The sequence below is a fragment of the Musca domestica genome, unplaced genomic scaffold (genome assembly GCF_030504385.1).
Source record: "Musca domestica strain aabys unplaced genomic scaffold, Musca_domestica.polishedcontigs.V.1.1 37, whole genome shotgun sequence".
NCBI lineage: Eukaryota > Metazoa > Arthropoda > Insecta > Diptera > Muscidae > Musca > Musca domestica.
The window spans coordinates 4,183,093-4,201,613 of record NW_026712321.1 but is presented as its reverse complement, the minus strand read 5'-3'; the positions used below and the strand labels follow the sequence as shown (position 1 = coordinate 4,201,613).

General features: G+C 34.8%; 3 protein-coding genes across 3 annotated transcripts in view; 1 reads left to right on the top strand and 2 right to left on the bottom strand.

The window, feature by feature from the left end:
- Nucleotides 1-2,067: 2,067 nt before the first annotated feature.
- Nucleotides 2,068-18,521, bottom strand: part of LOC101888433 (uncharacterized) — a 79,908-nt gene continuing 63,454 nt past the window's right edge. Inside the window, exon 3 of the mRNA XM_059126262.1 lies at nucleotides 2,068-5,492. Within this exon, the coding sequence (XP_058982245.1) occupies nucleotides 4,398-5,492 (1,095 nt within the window). The 3' untranslated portion in view covers nucleotides 2,068-4,397. The remainder of the gene's footprint in view (nucleotides 5,493-18,521) is intronic.
- LOC101892833 (lysozyme 2-like) lies at nucleotides 7,808-8,334 on the bottom strand. The gene has a single exon (XM_020035064.2). The coding sequence runs from the start codon at nucleotides 8,283-8,285 to the stop codon at nucleotides 7,857-7,859; it is 429 nt and encodes a 142-aa protein (XP_019890623.1). The 5' UTR covers nucleotides 8,286-8,334; the 3' UTR covers nucleotides 7,808-7,856.
- Nucleotides 10,626-11,146, top strand: LOC131804035 (lysozyme 2-like). The gene has a single exon (XM_059126267.1). The coding sequence runs from the start codon at nucleotides 10,654-10,656 to the stop codon at nucleotides 11,080-11,082; it is 429 nt and encodes a 142-aa protein (XP_058982250.1). The 5' UTR covers nucleotides 10,626-10,653; the 3' UTR covers nucleotides 11,083-11,146.

Sequence of the window (18,521 nt, the reverse complement as noted above, 5' to 3'; positions counted from 1 at the left end):
AACCCAACTCTAGACAGCTTTACTAAAATCTACTCTACTTCACACCAGGGAACGCGGTAATAATATTTATTGAAAAAAAACATGTTCACCTATCCGGTAATAATACCAAAATTGTATTATATCCTTTTGAAAATTCGTGTAATGTAAAGATAAATGAATGCATGTGAACCGCCCTAATATTGATTGATGTGTAAGTATCAGCCGAGTAGTTCAGCTGATTAACAGCTGTAGTTTTAAGGATTGTTATCTGTTAAAAATAGATTAAGTGAAGAAAATCTCGGATTAAGTACCGTTATGTTTAGTATATAAGGACGATGATTATGAACATAAAAAACAGTTACAAAGAGCCTTAAGGGCTAAGTACATAAGAAGCTTGAAGTCATGGCTAGGCATATTTAGTGACATTTCACAAAGAGATTACAGAGCCGCACTAAAATCCTGCCGTCGTTTTCCATTATAATTTGACATTAGTATGCCTAGCCATGACTTCAAGCTTTTTATGTACTTGCACCCTTACCCTGCTGCATAACTTCTTTTTCGGACTGGAACAAAAAGAATATTCACTAACAATTCGTTGTAGGTGCGAAAAATTTCCAAAAATCATTTTCTACCAAGTGACGTTTGTAAGCGCCGGCAAGTGCGTAGGAGATTTTTTTGTCCGCATCAGAAAAATGTATCAATCATAAAAAAGACAATATCCAATCTTTAATAATATATTTTATTTCATCAACCTACTTATCAAAACTATAACATAGCTTAAAGGCGGAAACACATGAGAACCATCGCATTTTGGCTTAAGTCTCAAAAGAAAAAAGACAAACACGACTTAAATTATATTCCTAACACAGAATTACATATCAGAATTATTTTTGGCCTAGCGAACGTTTAGATTCAAGTTTTTTGTTGAGTTAACTTTTTTGGTGGGTTAACTTTGATGAGGACTTATCTGACGTATATATGACGTATATCTGACACTGGAATTGGCTATTTAAATACAATGGGTTTACTTAATCCAAAAACCTCCAAAGGTGTTGATACATGAATGGATTGTTTCACGGGGTTAAGTCAGCGATTGGCTTCTACCATGGTAGAATAATATAGGTAGACGCATCGACACAGCTGCTGGGACAATCAACTGTCGAACAAATTTTGGAATAAAAAAGTTGAATGAAAATTATTTAAATTTGTAAAAATTGTTGAAAAACGCAAATTATAATAACCTCCGAATGATGTCGGAATGATGTCAATTTGAAATTGAAAGAATATTTCAATTTTTTTTGACATATCAATGTTCCCAAGCTTCTACCATGGCAGAAGAATACAGGTAGATGCATCAACGCTTGGGAGCATTGATATGTCAATAAAATTCAAAAGTTTTTTTCAAATATAAGGAGATTTTTATATATTTTCTTATACTACGTCATTGGGAGGCTGTTAAAATTTGCGTTTCAAACATTTTTTACAAATTTAAATAATTTTTCATTCAACATTTTCCATTCAAAAATTGGTTTGACATTGACATTCATTGTCCCAGCAGCTGTGTCGACGCGTCTACCTATATTCTTCTACCATGATGTCAATATTGTATTATCTCCTTTTGCAAATTCGTGTAATGTAACGATAACTGATTGAATGTGAACTGCCCTAATATTGATTGATGTGTAAGTATCAGCTGAGTAGTTCAGCTGATTAACAGCTGTAGTTGTTAGGATTGTTATTGTTATCTGTTAAAAATAGATTAAGTAAACAAAATCTCGGATTAAGTACCGTTATGCTTAGTATATTAGGACGATGATTATGAACATAAAAAACAGCTACAAAGAGCCTTAACCCGCTGTACAACTCCTTGTTCGGACTGGAACAAAAAGAATATTCACTGGTAATTCGTTGTAGGTGCGAAAATTTCCAAAAAATCATTTTCAATCAAGTAACGTTTGTAAGCCCCGGCAAGTGTGTAGGAGATTTTTTTTCTTCGCATCAGAAAAAAGTATAAATTCCAAATATCCAATCTTTAATAATATATTTTATTTCATCAACCTACTTATCAAAACTATAACATAACCTCAATCGATAATTAAAGGCGGAAACACATGAGAAGCATGGCATTATGGCTTAAGTCTCAAACGAATAAAAGACAAGCACGATCTAAATTATATTCCAAAGACCGAAAAACATTTCAGAATTTATTTTGGTATAGCGAATGTGTAGATTCAAGATTTTTTTTTTGCTGAGTTAACTTTTTTGGAGGGTTAACTTTGATGAGGATTTATTTGACTTATAGGCACTGGAATTGGCTATTTAAATATAGGTTTACCTAATCCAAAAGCTTCCAAAGGTTTTAATACATAGGAGGATTTTTTCACTAGGTTAAGTCAGCTGTTGGCTTCTACCAGGGTAGAAGAATATAGGTAGACCAATCAACACAGCTGCTGGGACAATGAATTTTCAAACCAATTTTGGAATAAAAAAAAGTTGAATGAGAAATAATTTAAATTTGTAAAAATTGTTGAAAAACGCGAACTGTAATAACGTCCGAATGATGTCGTATAAGAAAACGTATAAAAATCGACTTATATTTGAAGGAATCTTTCAATTTTTTTGACATATCAATGTTCCCAAGCTTCTACCGTGGCAGAAGAATACAGGTAGATGCATCAGCGCTTGGGAGGATTTATATGTAAAAAAATTTAAATGTTTTTTTTCAAATATAAGTAGATATTTATATGTTTTCTTGTACTACGTCATTCGGAGGCTATTATAATTCGCGTTTTTTAAACAATTTTTACAAATTTAAATAATTTTTAATTCAACATTTTCAATTCCAAAATTGGTTTGACAGTTCATTGTCCCAGCAGCTGTGTCGATGCGTCTACCTAAATTCTTCTACCATGGCTTCTACGTAAAGTATACATTATGAGCCGAAATCGATCTAAGGCAACCTAAAACATCCTTGTTATTTTACGAAGAAGTCAGTCGATGGCATAACAGTACGTTTATACATATGAGGGTTAACCCAATGGGTTTGGATTTAAATTGTCATATCCATTACTTTTATTTCAAATAAATCCTCTCAAAGTAGGTTAACCCTACAAAAAGTTCTAACGTAAACATGGCATAAGTCTATAAAAAAGCCCTTCAAGGTACAGCTACATAAAGAGCTTATTTTCCTGGCTTAAATTATCGGCTGGCTTCTTTGTAAGTCATCGGCTGGCATCTTCGTAAAAGAAGAAATAAGTTTTAGGTTGACTTAGTTCAATTTCGGCGCGTTATTAATATTTGTTCACCCTCGTTTTCACGTTTTCTTATCATTTTACAAAGAAGCCAGTTGATGACTTAAGCCTGTCAAAAAAGCGGTTTATGTGTTCTCACCTTTAAGTATGGTAAAATGAAGAAGATAAAGTCATTTCAAATAAGAATATCCATGCCTGCATTTTCTGTAATTTACCTTGTCAAATTTCACAGCAAAAAAGAACAGGTTCCCATCTCTGATTTGTGTAAATACAATGGATTTATGAATACGCATTTCGACAATAGCATGTTGTCAAATGGATTATTTTGAAAAGAAATTATTAATTCTACCATGACTTTAAGCTAGAAAAAATCTGTTTATGTATCTGCACTTTTAAGCTGTTACAAGTCATCTGCTGACTTTTAATAATTGTGGAATTTAGGGATATCTAGTTCCGATAATACACCGACTTTGAACTAGTTCACCCTAGTTCTAGTTCACACTTTTTTGACTGGCTTAAGTCATCGGCTGGCTTCTTCGGAAAAGTACAAAGTATGGAAGAAGAATACAGGTAGATGCATCAACGCTTGAGAGCATTGATATGTCAAAAAATTGTATTTTTTTTTTTTTTCAAATATAAGTAGATTTTTTATATGTTTTCTTATACGACGTCATTCGTGGGTTATTATAATCCTCGTTTTTTCAACAATTTTTGAAAATTTAAATAATTTTTCATTCAACATTTTCAATTGCAAAATTGGTTTGACAGTTCATTGTCCCAGCAGCTGTGTCGATGCGTCTACCTATATTCTTCTACCATGGAACAAAGGAGCATAGGGCCAAAATCGATCTAAGTCAACCTAAAGTTCCTTTGTTCATCTACGAAGAAGTCAGCCGATGACTTATGCCTGTCAAAAAAGCCTTTTATGTATTCTCACCTTAAGTCATATGCTGGCTTTTAATAACAATGACATGTAGGGATATCTAGTTTGGATTATGGACCAACTTCGAATTAGTTCACCCTAAATGCCTGTTATTTAACGTTAAATACCAGCTGATGAAAAAATCCTCTTATCAGTTTAGAACTTTAATTTTTTCACCTCAAATTACCCTCACAACAATGCCATGCCTCTTATGTGTTTCCGCCTCAATTCCTCACCTCTTAACTCTACTTCTTTAAAACATAAACATGCACTTTCGACTCCCGCTCCAAGGTAATTAAATTCATTTCATTTTGATTAGTTCTAGCGCAACCAATATCCAAAGTAGCACCACTTCCCTCCTCATCCCCCTCGACGATTTCCTGTTCCAAATAGAAATCATAGATACGCAGCCGGCCATTACTCAAGGCAAAGAGGCGCCAGCCATCCGAAGACAACTCCAAAGATTGTATTAAATTCCGTCGCAATACCGAACCGGCCAAGACGATTTGTTGATCGTAGATTCTCAATTCGAATGGTTTGCGATTTGTGTCAATTAGGGCCACAAAGGCGGCGGTGTCCGGGCGAAATTCCACATCATTCGAGGAACTATTGAAATCCATGCTGTCATAGGACTTTTGGGAGTTTAACACAATATTTTGTATGGCACATGACTTCCCCGTTAGATTATCAAAATCTGGCGGTGAATTGTTGTCATGCGATTGTCCCGGGAATGGTGTACCAGGAGTTTTGCATTTCGCCCCGCCGGCTTTCGGCATTTGCTTGTTGAGGGCACAATTCAATATCATTACCCCACCATTTGACAGACCCACGGCCAAGAAATTTTCATTGGTCAATACCTTCAAGGCGGTGGGGAACAGCAGCCTGCTTTCATGCAAAATTATGCGCCGAAACCTCTCAGCTTTAAGGGTCTTGGAACACATCAAAATGAAGTTACGATTGGTACAAACGAAAATATTCTCGCTGCCACATTCCAGGCTGGTAAATCGCAGACCCAGCGAACCCATATCGGTGTTGGTGTTTTCATTTAACTCCTTAAGCGCCTCATCACTGTAGATATTCTTCTGAAACAAAGCCTTGGTTTTGTCGAAACGCGAAAGGGATTGTAGATTTTTCGTTTCAATATAATCCTTGAGATATGCCACCGAACTTTGTATGAGTTTGACCCGGGCCCACGGTGAACTGTAGCCGAATTTCTGTTGTAGTTTTGAGTAATTTTTGAGTTTTTCATTGGGCTTCGATTCCAGGGGATTGGTGGGTACTTCGGAACTATCCACCAAAGTCCATACGGTTAGCAGGCCGGAGTCATGCAGGGATACGAACTGAAATGAGAGAACATTTTTGGGTGAGATGGGATATTAAAGAATAAATCGAAATGAATCTGTATAGGTTGCAATTTTTAAACCCCCAGCCACATGGGCTAGAGGAGGTATGTATCATTTGATGCGGCCAAAACGTGCCTCATCGAAATAACGGTTTTAGACCCAAGGTCTCTTTGGGCCAAATCCGTTTCAGGACATATGGACTCAATCAAGCGATGTTCGTCCATCTGTCTGTTTGTCGGCTGGTGTGCACGATAACTCTCGAAAGGAATATCCGATTTGATCCAAACTTCGTACATCGTAATATTATTGTCAAGCTTAGATCAAGTTCGGAGATGGGCAATATCGGTGCACTCCTTCCAGTACCTCCCCTACAAAATGTCATCATTTTCAAAGAAAATAATTTACTGCACAAAAAGGAAAGGAAAGGATAATCCGATTTTGCTCCAACTTTGGAAATCCTAATATTTGCATCAGTGTTAGGTCAGGTGCGGAAATGGACAATATCGGCCCACTCCACCCAGAACCTCCCACACGAAGGGTCAAAATTTGGAATAATTATTACTCCCATAAAATGTGATATAAGTGTCCGACTGTCTTCAAACTTCACACATCCCACTATTTTTATTAACCCAAGGTCTGGTATGAAGATGGAATATACCGGTCCACTCCTTCTGGTACCTACCCCACAAAGGGTCAAAATTTTGAGTATCCATGAAGTTCATAAAACACGAAATTAACATCCGATTCCATTTATACTTGGCACATCTCAATATTTCCATCAACACAAGATCTGTTATAAAGATGGTAGAGATCGGACCATTCCTTCTGGTACCTCCCCCACAAAGGGTCAAAGTTTTGAATAACCAAAACTATTATTAAATCCGAAATAAGCATCCGGTTCTCTTCAAATTACACACAACATAATTTTTTTATTTACCAGAGGTCTGGTGTGAAGATGGTAGAGATCGGCCCACTCCTTCTGGTACCTCCCCCCACAAAGAGCTAAAATTTTGAATATTCATGAAGCTCATAAAACGCGAAATTAACATCCGATTCCATTCAGACTTGGCACATCTCAATATTTCCAACAACACAAGATCTGTTATAAAGATGGTAGAGATCGGACCATTCCTTGTGGTACCTCCCCCACAAAGGGTCAAAGTTTTAAACAACCAAAATAATTATAAAATCCGAAATAAGCTTCCGGTTTTCTTCAAATTTCAGACATGTCATTATTTTTACTAATATAAGATCTGCTGTGAAAATGGGATAGATCGGGACACTCTTTGTGGTTCTTCCCCCCACAAAGGGTTCAAAATTTTGGAGAAACAAAACGCTCGAAGAAAGCGAGAAAAACATCCGACTCTCAATCATCCAAAAATTTTTGCTAACACAAGATGTGTTGTGAAGGTGATATATAACTGTGAACACCTTCTGGTACCTCACCCACAAAGGGTCATAATTTTCAATACTTTTATCTGTCATAATTTGTGAAACGAGTCGGTGATTCTTTACAACTTGCTATATCTAAATATTTTCCTTAGTCAGAACACTGATATGAATATGTAATTAATCGGAATTTATGATTTCGCATAAATTTGGATATAAATGTTCGATTTCCTTTAAATTTTGCCCACATCAACATTTTTATCTGTATTAGATGATGTGTGAAAATGGAATACTTCGGTCCGCTACGTCTGTTACCTCACGCATAATTCCACATTTTCCAAGAATTTGCACATATCTCATATAATTTATAGGAAGTGGTCGATATAGTTCAAATCTGGCACTTTGTAATATTTATATCAGTCTTAGGTCAGATACGAATTGGTCAATATTGGCCAACTGCTCCGGAACCTCCCCCATAAAGGGTCAGCAGTTTGAAGGATCATAACTCCAGGCTAGGGATGTACATCTGTCGGCAAAACCGACTAATACTATTTTACTTGTTCTTCTAGAGATCTTCCAGAAAGTATTCTTCTGAGAATTTTTTGAAAAAAGACAGGATGGCTAGTATGCATTATCGTTAAATTTTATTTCATATCCTCTTATTACCATCACAAAAAAATTTAGAAACAATCGTCAATGCTGGCTTTCAGGCAGGCTTTCCAAGCCTGATCCTCTTTTAAAAAATGTTCTTCAGAAGCCACTTTTCCTAGATCTGAACATGTTTAAATAATATTCTTTAAAAACTCACGTTTTCAGGCCTGGCTATCTTTAAAATAACATTCTTTAAAAATTCCGGTTTTCCAAGCCCGGCCATGTTTAAAAAAAAAATTCTTTAAAAAGACTAAACCACTTTTCAAATTTCGTTTTAATCCATTTATTTTATTTCGCATCAAATCCTATCAACAAATTAATTTAGAAACAATCATCAATGCTGGGCAAAGTGCCATCACAGTACTTCCAGGTGGACCAGGCAGTCCAGCCTTGTTGTTTCAAAATCAATTGGGCACACTTAACGCTGGGTTCAATGCTGTCAACCAAGAAATCATCACACTTGATGTTGCACTCATTGTAGGAGAATGCACCGGAGGGTGGAGAGCACCAGTAGTAGTTGTTGATTTGGAAGATACCATAGTCGCGAGAGCCGTTCGAATTCAAGGAGCCAACAGCCATGGTATTGTAGGACGATTCATGTTCAGCAATGCATGTCCAGCGAGCCAATTGATCCTTGGGCACACCCAAGCTGTACATGGCCTTGGCCAAGGAACAGCGAGTGTAGACGGTGGCAAAGGTCGGAGAGACCAAGAGCACGGCGGCCAAGATGACGAAAGTGAATTTGAACATTTTTGTTTTTTTTTTTCGATTTAGTTACTTAATTTGTGAACAAAGGAGAACTAATGCCCAACTGGACTCCCAATTGCAGTTTTTATAGGTCTAGAATTTCACACGACCATAAAGATAAGAGAGACGAAAATATTTATGATTGATGGTTTCAAAATGTTGATAATACCAAATTTAAGTGTTTAATTTATTTTTAATATATTTTGATATGACTATTTTAAGATATCGTGACATTGATATGTTTATTTAAAAATATGCATTGCCGCAATAATGCGTATTTTTTACAGTTCAGGTATAGATGTTTGTGATTCAAAGGTTGTATTAGGCATTTAGAGTGTGAGGATTCAGAGTCCCTTGAAGTTCAAAAGGAATCAATGAAGATTACGAAGTTTTTCTTGGGTTTGCTGTTAAGTTCGAAAAGCCTTGATCATTAAATTTAAGTGAATGGAATGCAAAATAGAGGCTCTTTGAAATTACTGCAATATTCGAATAAAGTGGCGCCCAACACTTTCGGAATCAAAAATAGAGGCTCTTTGAAATTACTGCAATACTCCATTAAAGTGGCGCCCAACACTTTCAGAATCAAAAATAGAGGCTGAAATTACTGCAATATTCCAATAAAGTGGCACCCAACACTTTCGGAAAAATTGTATTTGGATTTGTTATGAAGTGGCGCCCAATATTATTAATTATGTGTAGTTTTTTTCATATACAACTTTACTATTCAAATAACAATATAAGATTAAAGCCAGCCGAAGACTTAAGCCAGTCAAAAAAGCGTTTTATGTTTTCTCACATTACGATGTTCTCCAAGTATGGTCTCCGTCTTCCTTTTTCCTCTCTGTAAAAGTCTTCCCACCTCTTGACGCGTCCAAAGTCTTGTTTTGACTTCCAAAGAGTACGAGCATGCGTTTCGTATCGAACCTGTCCCTATAGTGTTTCTTGGCTGCTTTGGTGGTTTGCTTCCTCTTTTGCCGGATCTGGGATTTCTTCGCACTATCCCCAGGTCTAGCAGTCGATTTCGTGGTTAAAGCCAGCCGACGATTTAAGCCAGTCAAAAAAGCGTTTTATGTTTTCTCACTTTTCGATATTCTCCAAGTATGGTCTTCGTCTTCCTTTTTCCTCTCTGTAAAAGACTTCCCACCTCTTGACGCGTCTAAAGTCTTGTTTCGACATCCAAAGAGTACGAGCATGCGTTCCGTATCGAACCTGTCCCTATAGTGTTTTTTGGCTGCTCTGGTAGTCTACTTCCTCTTCTGTCGGTTCTGGGATTTCTTCGCAGTATCACTCACCCTTTCAATGTTCGATCTCACTTCGTTCCTCTCGATCAAATGATTCTCGAGGCAATCTCCCTTGCGATATTCTTGACTGATTTTTCCCCGTAGTATTTGAAGGTGGAAAGTTTTTTTCTGGCGGCTTGACAGTGTTTTGCTCCCGAGGAAATCAGATGCTCTTCCCCGCTTCCAAAGGAGTAGGGAAAGTATTCGTAGCCTCCTTTGTAACAATCTGTGACTTTGCTGTTTTTTTCTTCCTGTGAGAATCCATAGAGCGCATATTTGGCTGGCGTAAGTCATCGGCTGGCTTCTTCGTAGAGGAACAAAGGAGTTATAGGTTGACTTAGTTCGGAAATGGCCCTAGGCTCCTTTGTTCATTTCCGAAGAAGCCAGCCAAATAAGCGCTGTATGTATTCCCACCTTTAGTCGTTGAGCCCCCAGACAGCTGCCTTCGTTTTAGTTGTGAGCCTTGCTAAGAATATCACTCACTTCATCTAACGTCTTATAGACCTCCTCCTTTTTAGGGATTTGCTATTGCTATTAGATGCTGCTATTACTGTCAGATTCGGAGTTCCTACCTCTACCTCATCACTGAAGACTGACTGGAGCTTAAGCTTCCCCAGAGTTTCTCAGTATTTTTTATCAATCTTTTTATCCGAGGACTGTGTGCTTGTAGGGAAATATTCTTAACCAAATACTTGCTCTGTTTCAGAACCTGCAAGAATCTACTACTTTTGCAATTTTTAAATGGAAAATCGGTTAGAGCAATTAAAATTTTTACATTCCTGCAGTTCTAGACAAACCAAATATTTTCTTTTCTTAAAAGAATATTGACCTGTATGTTCCATGAGGTATATCCCCTAATCATAATAGCTCTTATTCTAAAAATATCGAGAGCTGCCTCTAGAAAATGCTAAAAATGATAAACCCCCTTAAACATAAATATCAGCTCATCAATCTTGACATCCATACGTACTTGGCTTATCGCTTAACAAGTATGGCAAAACTTCTCCTATAAAAACCTGCAGCGGCACCCGACCAAACATAGTTCTCGTTTGTTCGCAAATTAACTAACTAAACCGAAAAATAAAACAAAAATGTTCAAATTCACTTTCGCCATTTTGGCCGCCGTGCTCTTGGTCTCTCCGACCTTTGCCACCGTCTACACGCGCTGTTCTCTGGCTAAGGCCATGTACAGTTTGGGTGTGCCCAAGGATCAATTGGCTCGCTGGACCTGTATTGCTGAACATGAATCGGCCTATAATACCATGGCTGTTGGCTCTTTGAATTCGAACGGCTCTCGCGATTATGGTATCTTCCAAATCAACAATTACTACTGGTGCTCTCCACCCTCGGGGGCCTTCTCCTACAACGAGTGCAACATCAAGTGTGATGATTTCTTGGTCGATAGCATTGAACCCAGCGTTAAGTGTGCCCAACTGATTTTGAAACAACAAGGCTGGACTGCCTGGTCCACCTGGAAGTACTGTGATGGTACTTTGCCCAGCATTGATGACTGCTTCTAAGCCAAGTGACTTTGAGTGGATGTTGAAGAAAAATTAATAAAAATTTAACGATATTGCAAAATAAGACTGGTGACATTTTAAAATGCTCATAACTCCTTAAATATTGACATTTCGGGGTTTTTAGCATCATTTTAGAGGCAGTTATTGAAAGAGGAAAAATAGTCAATTTTAAAATGCTCATAACTCCTTAAATATTGACATTTCGGGGTTTTTAGCATCATTTTAGAGGCAGTTATTGGAAGAGGAAAAATAGCCAATTTTAAAATGCTCATAACTCCTTAAATATTGACATTTCGGGGTTTTTAGCATCATTTTAGAGGCAGTTATTGAAAGAGGAAAAATAGCCAATTTTAAAATGCTCATAACTCCTTAAATATTGACATTTCGGGGTTTTTAGCATCATTTTAGAGGCAGTTATTGAAAGAGGAAAAATAGTCAATTTTAAAATGCTCATAACTCCTTAAATATTGACATTTCGGGGTTTTTAGCATCATTTTAGAGGCAGTTATTGGAAGAGGAAAAATAGCCAATTTTAAAATGCTCATAACTCCTTAAATATTGACATTTCGGGGTTTTTAGCATCATTTTAGAGGCAGTTATTGAAAGAGGAAAAATAGCCAATTTTAAAATGCTCATAACTCCTTAAATATTGACATTTCGGGGTTTTTAGCATCATTTTAGAGGCAGTTATTGAAAGAGGAAAAATAGCCAATTTTAAAATGCTCATAACTCCTTAAATATTGACATTTCGGGGTTTTTAGCATCAGTTTAGAGGCAGTTATTTGAAGAGGAAAAATAGCCAATTTTAAAATGCTCATAACTCCTTAAATATTGACATTTCGGGGTTTTTAGCATCATTTTAGAGGCAGTTATTGAAAGAGGAAAAATAGCCAATTTTAAAATGCTCATAACTCCTTAAATATTGACATTTCGGGGTTTTTAGCATCATTTTAGAGGCAGTTATTGAAAGAGGAAAAATAGCCAATTTTAAAATGCTCATAACTCCTTAAATATTGACATTTCGGGGTTTTTAGCATCATTTTAGAGGCAGTTATTGGAAGAGGAAAAATAGCCAATTTTAAAATGCTCATAACTCCTTAAATATTGACATTTCGGGGTTTTTAGCATCATTTTAGAGGCAGTTATTGAAAGAGGAAAAATAGCCAATTTTAAAATGCTCATAACTCCTTAAATATTGACATTTCGGGGTTTTTAGCATCATTTTAGAGGCAGTTATTGGAAGAGGAAAAATAGCCAATTTTAAAATGCTCATAACTCCTTAAATATTGACATTTCGGGGTTTTTAGCATCATTTTAGAGGCAGTTATTGAAAGAGGAAAAATAGCCAATTTTAAAATGCTCATAACTCCTTAAATATTGACATTTCGGGGTTTTTAGCATCATTTTAGAGGCAGTTATTGAAAGAGGAAAAATAGCCAATTTTAAAATGCTCATAACTCCTTAAATATTGACATTTCGGGGTTTTTAGCATCAGTTTAGAGGCAGTTATTTGAAGAGGAAAAATAGCCAATTTTAAAATGCTCATAACTCCTTAAATATTGACATTTCGGGGTTTTTAGCATCATTTTAGAGGCAGTTATTGAAAGAGGAAAAATAGCCAATTTTAAAATGCTCATAACTCCTTAAATATTGACATTTCGGGGTTTTTAGCATCATTTTAGAGGCAGTTATTGAAAGAGGAAAAATAGCCAATTTTAAAATGCTCATAACTCCTTAAATATTGACATTTCGGGGTTTTTAGCATCATTTTAGAGGCAGTTATTGAAAGAGGAAAAATAGCCAATTTTAAAATGCTCATAACTCCTTAAATATTGACATTTCGGGGTTTTTAGCATCATTTTAGAGGCAGTTATTGAAAGAGGAAAAATAGCCAATTTTAAAATGCTCATAACTCCTTAAATATTGACATTTCGGGGTTTTTAGCATCATTTTAGAGGCAGTTATTGAAAGAGGAAAAATAGCCAATTTTAAAATGCTCATAACTCCTTAAATATTGACATTTCGGGGTTTTTAGCATCATTTTAGAGGCAGTTATTGAAAGAGGAAAAATAGCCAATTTTAAAATGCTCATAACTCCTTAAATATTGACATTTCGGGGTTTTTAGCATCATTTTAGAGGCAGTTATTGAAAGAGGAAAAATATCCAATTTTAAAATGCTCATAACTCCTTAAATATTGACATTTCGGGGTTTTTAGCATCATTTTAGAGGCAGATATTTGAAGAGGAAAAATAGCCAATTTTAAAATGCTCATAACTCCTTAAATATTGACATTTCGGGGTTTTTAGCATCATTTTAGAGGCAGTTATTGAAAGAGGAAAAATAGCCAATTTTAAAATGCTCATAACTCCTTAAATATTGACATTTCGGGGTTTTTAGCATCAGTTTAGAGGCAGTTATTTGAAGAGGAAAAATAGCCAATTTTAAAATGCTCATAACTCCTTAAATATTGACATTTCGGGGTTTTTAGCATCATTTTAGAGGCAGTTATTGAAAGAGGAAAAATAGCCAATTTTAAAATGCTCATAACTCCTTAAATATTGACATTTCGGGGTTTTTAGCATCATTTTAGAGGCAGTTATTGAAAGAGGAAAAATAGCCAATTTTAAAATGCTCATAACTCCTTAAATATTGACATTTCGGGGTTTTTAGCATCATTTTAGAGGCAGTTATTGAAAGAGGAAAAATAGCCAATTTTAAAATGCTCATAACTCCTTAAATATTGACATTTCGGGGTTTTTAGCATCATTTTAGAGGCAGTTATTGAAAGAGGAAAAATAGCCAATTTTAAAATGCTCATAACTCCTTAAATATTGACATTTCGGGGTTTTTAGCATCATTTTAGAGGCAGTTATTGAAAGAGGAAAAATAGCCAATTTTAAAATGCTCATAACTCCTTAAATATTGACATTTCGGGGTTTTTAGCATCAGTTTAGAGGCAGTTATTTGAAGAGGAAAAATAGCCAATTTTAAAATGCTCATAACTCCTTAAATATTGACATTTCGGGGTTTTTAGCATCATTTTAGAGGCAGTTATTGAAAGAGGAAAAATAGCCAATTTTAAAATGCTCATAACTCCTTAAATATTGACATTTCGGGGTTTTTAGCATCATTTTAGAGGCAGTTATTGAAAGAGGAAAAATAGCCAATTTTAAAATGCTCATAACTCCTTAAATATTGACATTTCGGGGTTTTTAGCATCATTTTAGAGGCAGTTATTGAAAGAGGAAAAATAGCCAATTTTAAAATGCTCATAACTCCTTAAATATTGACATTTCGGGGTTTTTAGCATCATTTTAGAGGCAGTTATTGAAAGAGGAAAAATAGCCAATTTTAAAATGCTCATAACTCCTTAAATATTGACATTTCGGGGTTTTTAGCATCATTTTAGAGGCAGTTATTGAAAGAGGAAAAATAGCCAATTTTAAAATGCTCATAACTCCTTAAATATTGACATTTCGGGGTTTTTAGCATCATTTTAGAGGCAGTTATTGAAAGAGGAAAAATAGCCAATTTTAAAATGCTCATAACTCCTTAAATATTGACATTTCGGGGTTTTTAGCATCATTTTAGAGGCAGTTATTGAAAGAGGAAAAATATCCAATTTTAAAATGCTCATAACTCCTTAAATATTGACATTTCGGGGTTTTTAGCATCATTTTAGAGGCAGATATTTGAAGAGGAAAAATAGCCAATTTTAAAATGCTCATAACTCCTTAAATATTGACATTTCGGGGTTTTTAGCATCATTTTAGAGGCAGTTATTGAAAGAGGAAAAATAGCCAATTTTAAAATGCTCATAACTCCTTAAATATTGACATTTCGGGGTTTTTAGCATCAGTTTAGAGGCAGTTATTTGAAGAGGAAAAATAGCCAATTTTAAAATGCTCATAACTCCTTAAATATTGACATTTCGGGGTTTTTAGCATCATTTTAGAGGCAGTTATTGAAAGAGGAAAAATAGCCAATTTTAAAATGCTCATAACTCCTTAAATATTGACATTTCGGGGTTTTTAGCATCAGTTTAGAGGCAGTTATTTGAAGAGGAAAAATAGCCAATTTTAAAATGCTCATAACTCCTTAAATATTGACATTTCGGGGTTTTTAGCATCATTTTAGAGGCAGTTATTGAAAGAGGAAAAATAGCCAATTTTAAAATGCTCATAACTCCTTAAATATTGACATTTCGGGGTTTTTAGCATCAGTTTAGAGGCAGTTATTTGAAGAGGAAAAATAGCCAATTTTAAAATGCTCATAACTCCTTAAATATTGACATTTCGGGGTTTTTAGCATCATTTTAGAGGCAGTTATTGAAAGAGGAAAAATAGCCAATTTTAAAATGCTCATAACTCCTTAAATATTGACATTTCGGGGTTTTTAGCATCATTTTAGAGGCAGTTATTGAAAGAGGAAAAATAGCCAATTTTAAAATGCTCATAACTCCTTAAATATTGACATTTCGGGGTTTTTAGCATCATTTTAGAGGCAGTTATTGAAAGAGGAAAAATAGCCAATTTTAAAATGCTCATAACTCCTTAAATATTGACATTTCGGGGTTTTTAGCATCATTTTAGAGGCAGTTATTGAAAGAGGAAAAATAGCCAATTTTAAAATGCTCATAACTCCTTAAATATTGACATTTCGGGGTTTTTAGCATCATTTTAGAGGCAGTTATTGAAAGAGGAAAAATAGCCAATTTTAAAATGCTCATAACTCCTTAAATATTGACATTTCGGGGTTTTTAGCATCAGTTTAGAGGCAGTTATTTGAAGAGGAAAAATAGCCAATTTTAAAATGCTCATAACTCCTTAAATATTGACATTTCGGGGTTTTTAGCATCATTTTAGAGGCAGTTATTGAAAGAGGAAAAATAGCCAATTTTAAAATGCTCATAACTCCTTAAATATTGACATTTCGGGGTTTTTAGCATCAGTTTAGAGGCAGTTATTTGAAGAGGAAAAATAGCCAATTTTAAAATGCTCATAACTCCTTAAATATTGACATTTCGGGGTTTTTAGCATCATTTTAGAGGCAGTTATTGAAAGAGGAAAAATAGCCAATTTTAAAATGCTCATAACTCCTTAAATATTGACATTTCGGGGTTTTTAGCATCAGTTTAGAGGCAGTTATTTGAAGAGGAAAAATAGCCAATTTTAAAATGCTCATAACTCCTTAAATATTGACATTTCGGGGTTTTTAGCATCAGTTTAGAGGCAGTTATTTGAAGAGGAAAAATAGCCAATTTTAAAATGCTCATAACTCCTTAAATATTGACATTTCGGGGTTTTTAGCATCATTTTAGAGGCAGTTATTGAAAGAGGAAAAATAGCCAATTTTAAAATGCTCATAACTCCTTAAATATTGACATTTCGGGGTTTTTAGCATCAGTTTAGAGGCAGTTATTTGAAGAGGAAAAATAGCCAATTTTAAAATGCTCATAACTCCTTAAATATTGACATTTCGGGGTTTTTAGCATCATTTTAGAGGCAGTTATTGAAAGAGGAAAAATAGCCAATTTTAAAATGCTCATAACTCCTTAAATATTGACATTTCGGGGTTTTTAGCATCATTTTAGAGGCAGTTATTGAAAGAGGAAAAATAGCCAATTTTAAAATGCTCATAACTCCTTAAATATTGACATTTCGGGGTTTTTAGCATCATTTTAGAGGCAGTTATTGAAAGAGGAAAAATAGCCAATTTTAAAATGCTCATAACTCCTTAAATATTGACATTTCGGGGTTTTTAGCATCAGTTTAGAGGCAGTTATTTGAAGAGGAAAAATAGCCAATTTTAAAATGCTCATAACTCCTTAAATATTGACATTTCGGGGTTTTTAGCATCATTTTAGAGGCAGTTATTGAAAGAGGAAAAATAGCCAATTTTAAAATGCTCATAACTCCTTAAATATTGACATTTCGGGGTTTTTAGCATCATTTTAGAGGCAGTTATTGAAAGAGGAAAAATAGCCAATTTTAAAATGCTCATAACTCCTTAAATATTGACATTTCGGGGTTTTTAGCATCATTTTAGAGGCAGTTATTGAAAGAGGAAAAATAGCCAATTTTAAAATGCTCATAACTCCTTAAATATTGACATTTCGGGGTTTTTAGCATCATTTTAGAGGCAGTTATTGAAAGAGGAAAAATAGCCAATTTTAAAATGCTCATAACTCCTTAAATATTGACATTTCGGGGTTTTTAGCATCAGTTTAGAGGCAGTTATTTGAAGAGGAAAAATAGCCAATTTTAAAATGCTCATAACTCCTTAAATATTGACATTTCGGGGTTTTTAGCATCATTTTAGAGGCAGTTATTGAAAGAGGAAAAATAGCCAATTTTAAAATGCTCATAACTCCTTAAATATTGACATTTCGGGGTTTTTAGCATCATTTTAGAGGCAGTTATTGAAAGAGGAAAAATAGCCAATTTTAAAATGCTCATAACTCCTTAAATATTGACATTTCGGGGTTTTTAGCATCATTTTAGAGGCAGTTATTGAAAGAGGAAAAATAGCCAATTTTAAAATGCTCATAACTCCTTAAATATTGACATTTCGGGGTTTTTAGCATCATTTTAGAGGCAGTTATTGAAAGAGGAAAAATAGCCAATTTTAAAATGCTCATAACTCCTTAAATATTGACATTTCGGGGTTTTTAGCATCAGTTTAGAGGCAGTTATTTGAAGAGGAAAAATAGCCAATTTTAAAATGCTCATAACTCCTTAAATATTGACATTTCGGGGTTTTTAGCATCATTTTAGAGGCAGTTATTGAAAGAGGAAAAATAGCCAATTTTAAAATGCTCATAACTCCTTAAATATTGACATTTCGGGGTTTTTAGCATCATTTTAGAGGCAGTTATTGAAAGAGGAAAAATAGCCAATTTTAAAATGCTCATAACTCCTTAAATATTGACATTTCGGGGTTTTTAGCATCAGTTTAGAGGCAGTTATTTGAAGAGGAAAAATAGCCAATTTTAAAATGCTCATAACTCCTTAAATATTGACATTTCGGGGTTTTTAGCATCATTTTAGAGGCAGTTATTGAAAGAGGAAAAATAGCCAATTTTAAAATGCTCATAACTCCTTAAATATTGACATTTCGGGGTTTTTAGCATCAGTTTAGAGGCAGTTATTTGAAGAGGAAAAATAGCCAATTTTAAAATGCTCATAACTCCTTAAATATTGACATTTCGGGGTTTTTAGCATCATTTTAGAGGCAGTTATTGAAAGAGGAAAAATAGCCAATTTTAAAATGCTCATAACTCCTTAAATATTGACATTTCGGGGTTTTTAGCATCATTTTAGAGGCAGTTATTGAAAGAGGAAAAATAGCCAATTTTAAAATGCTCATAACTCCTTAAATATTGACATTTCGGGGTTTTTAGCATCAGTTTAGAGGCAGTTATTGAAGAGGAAAAAT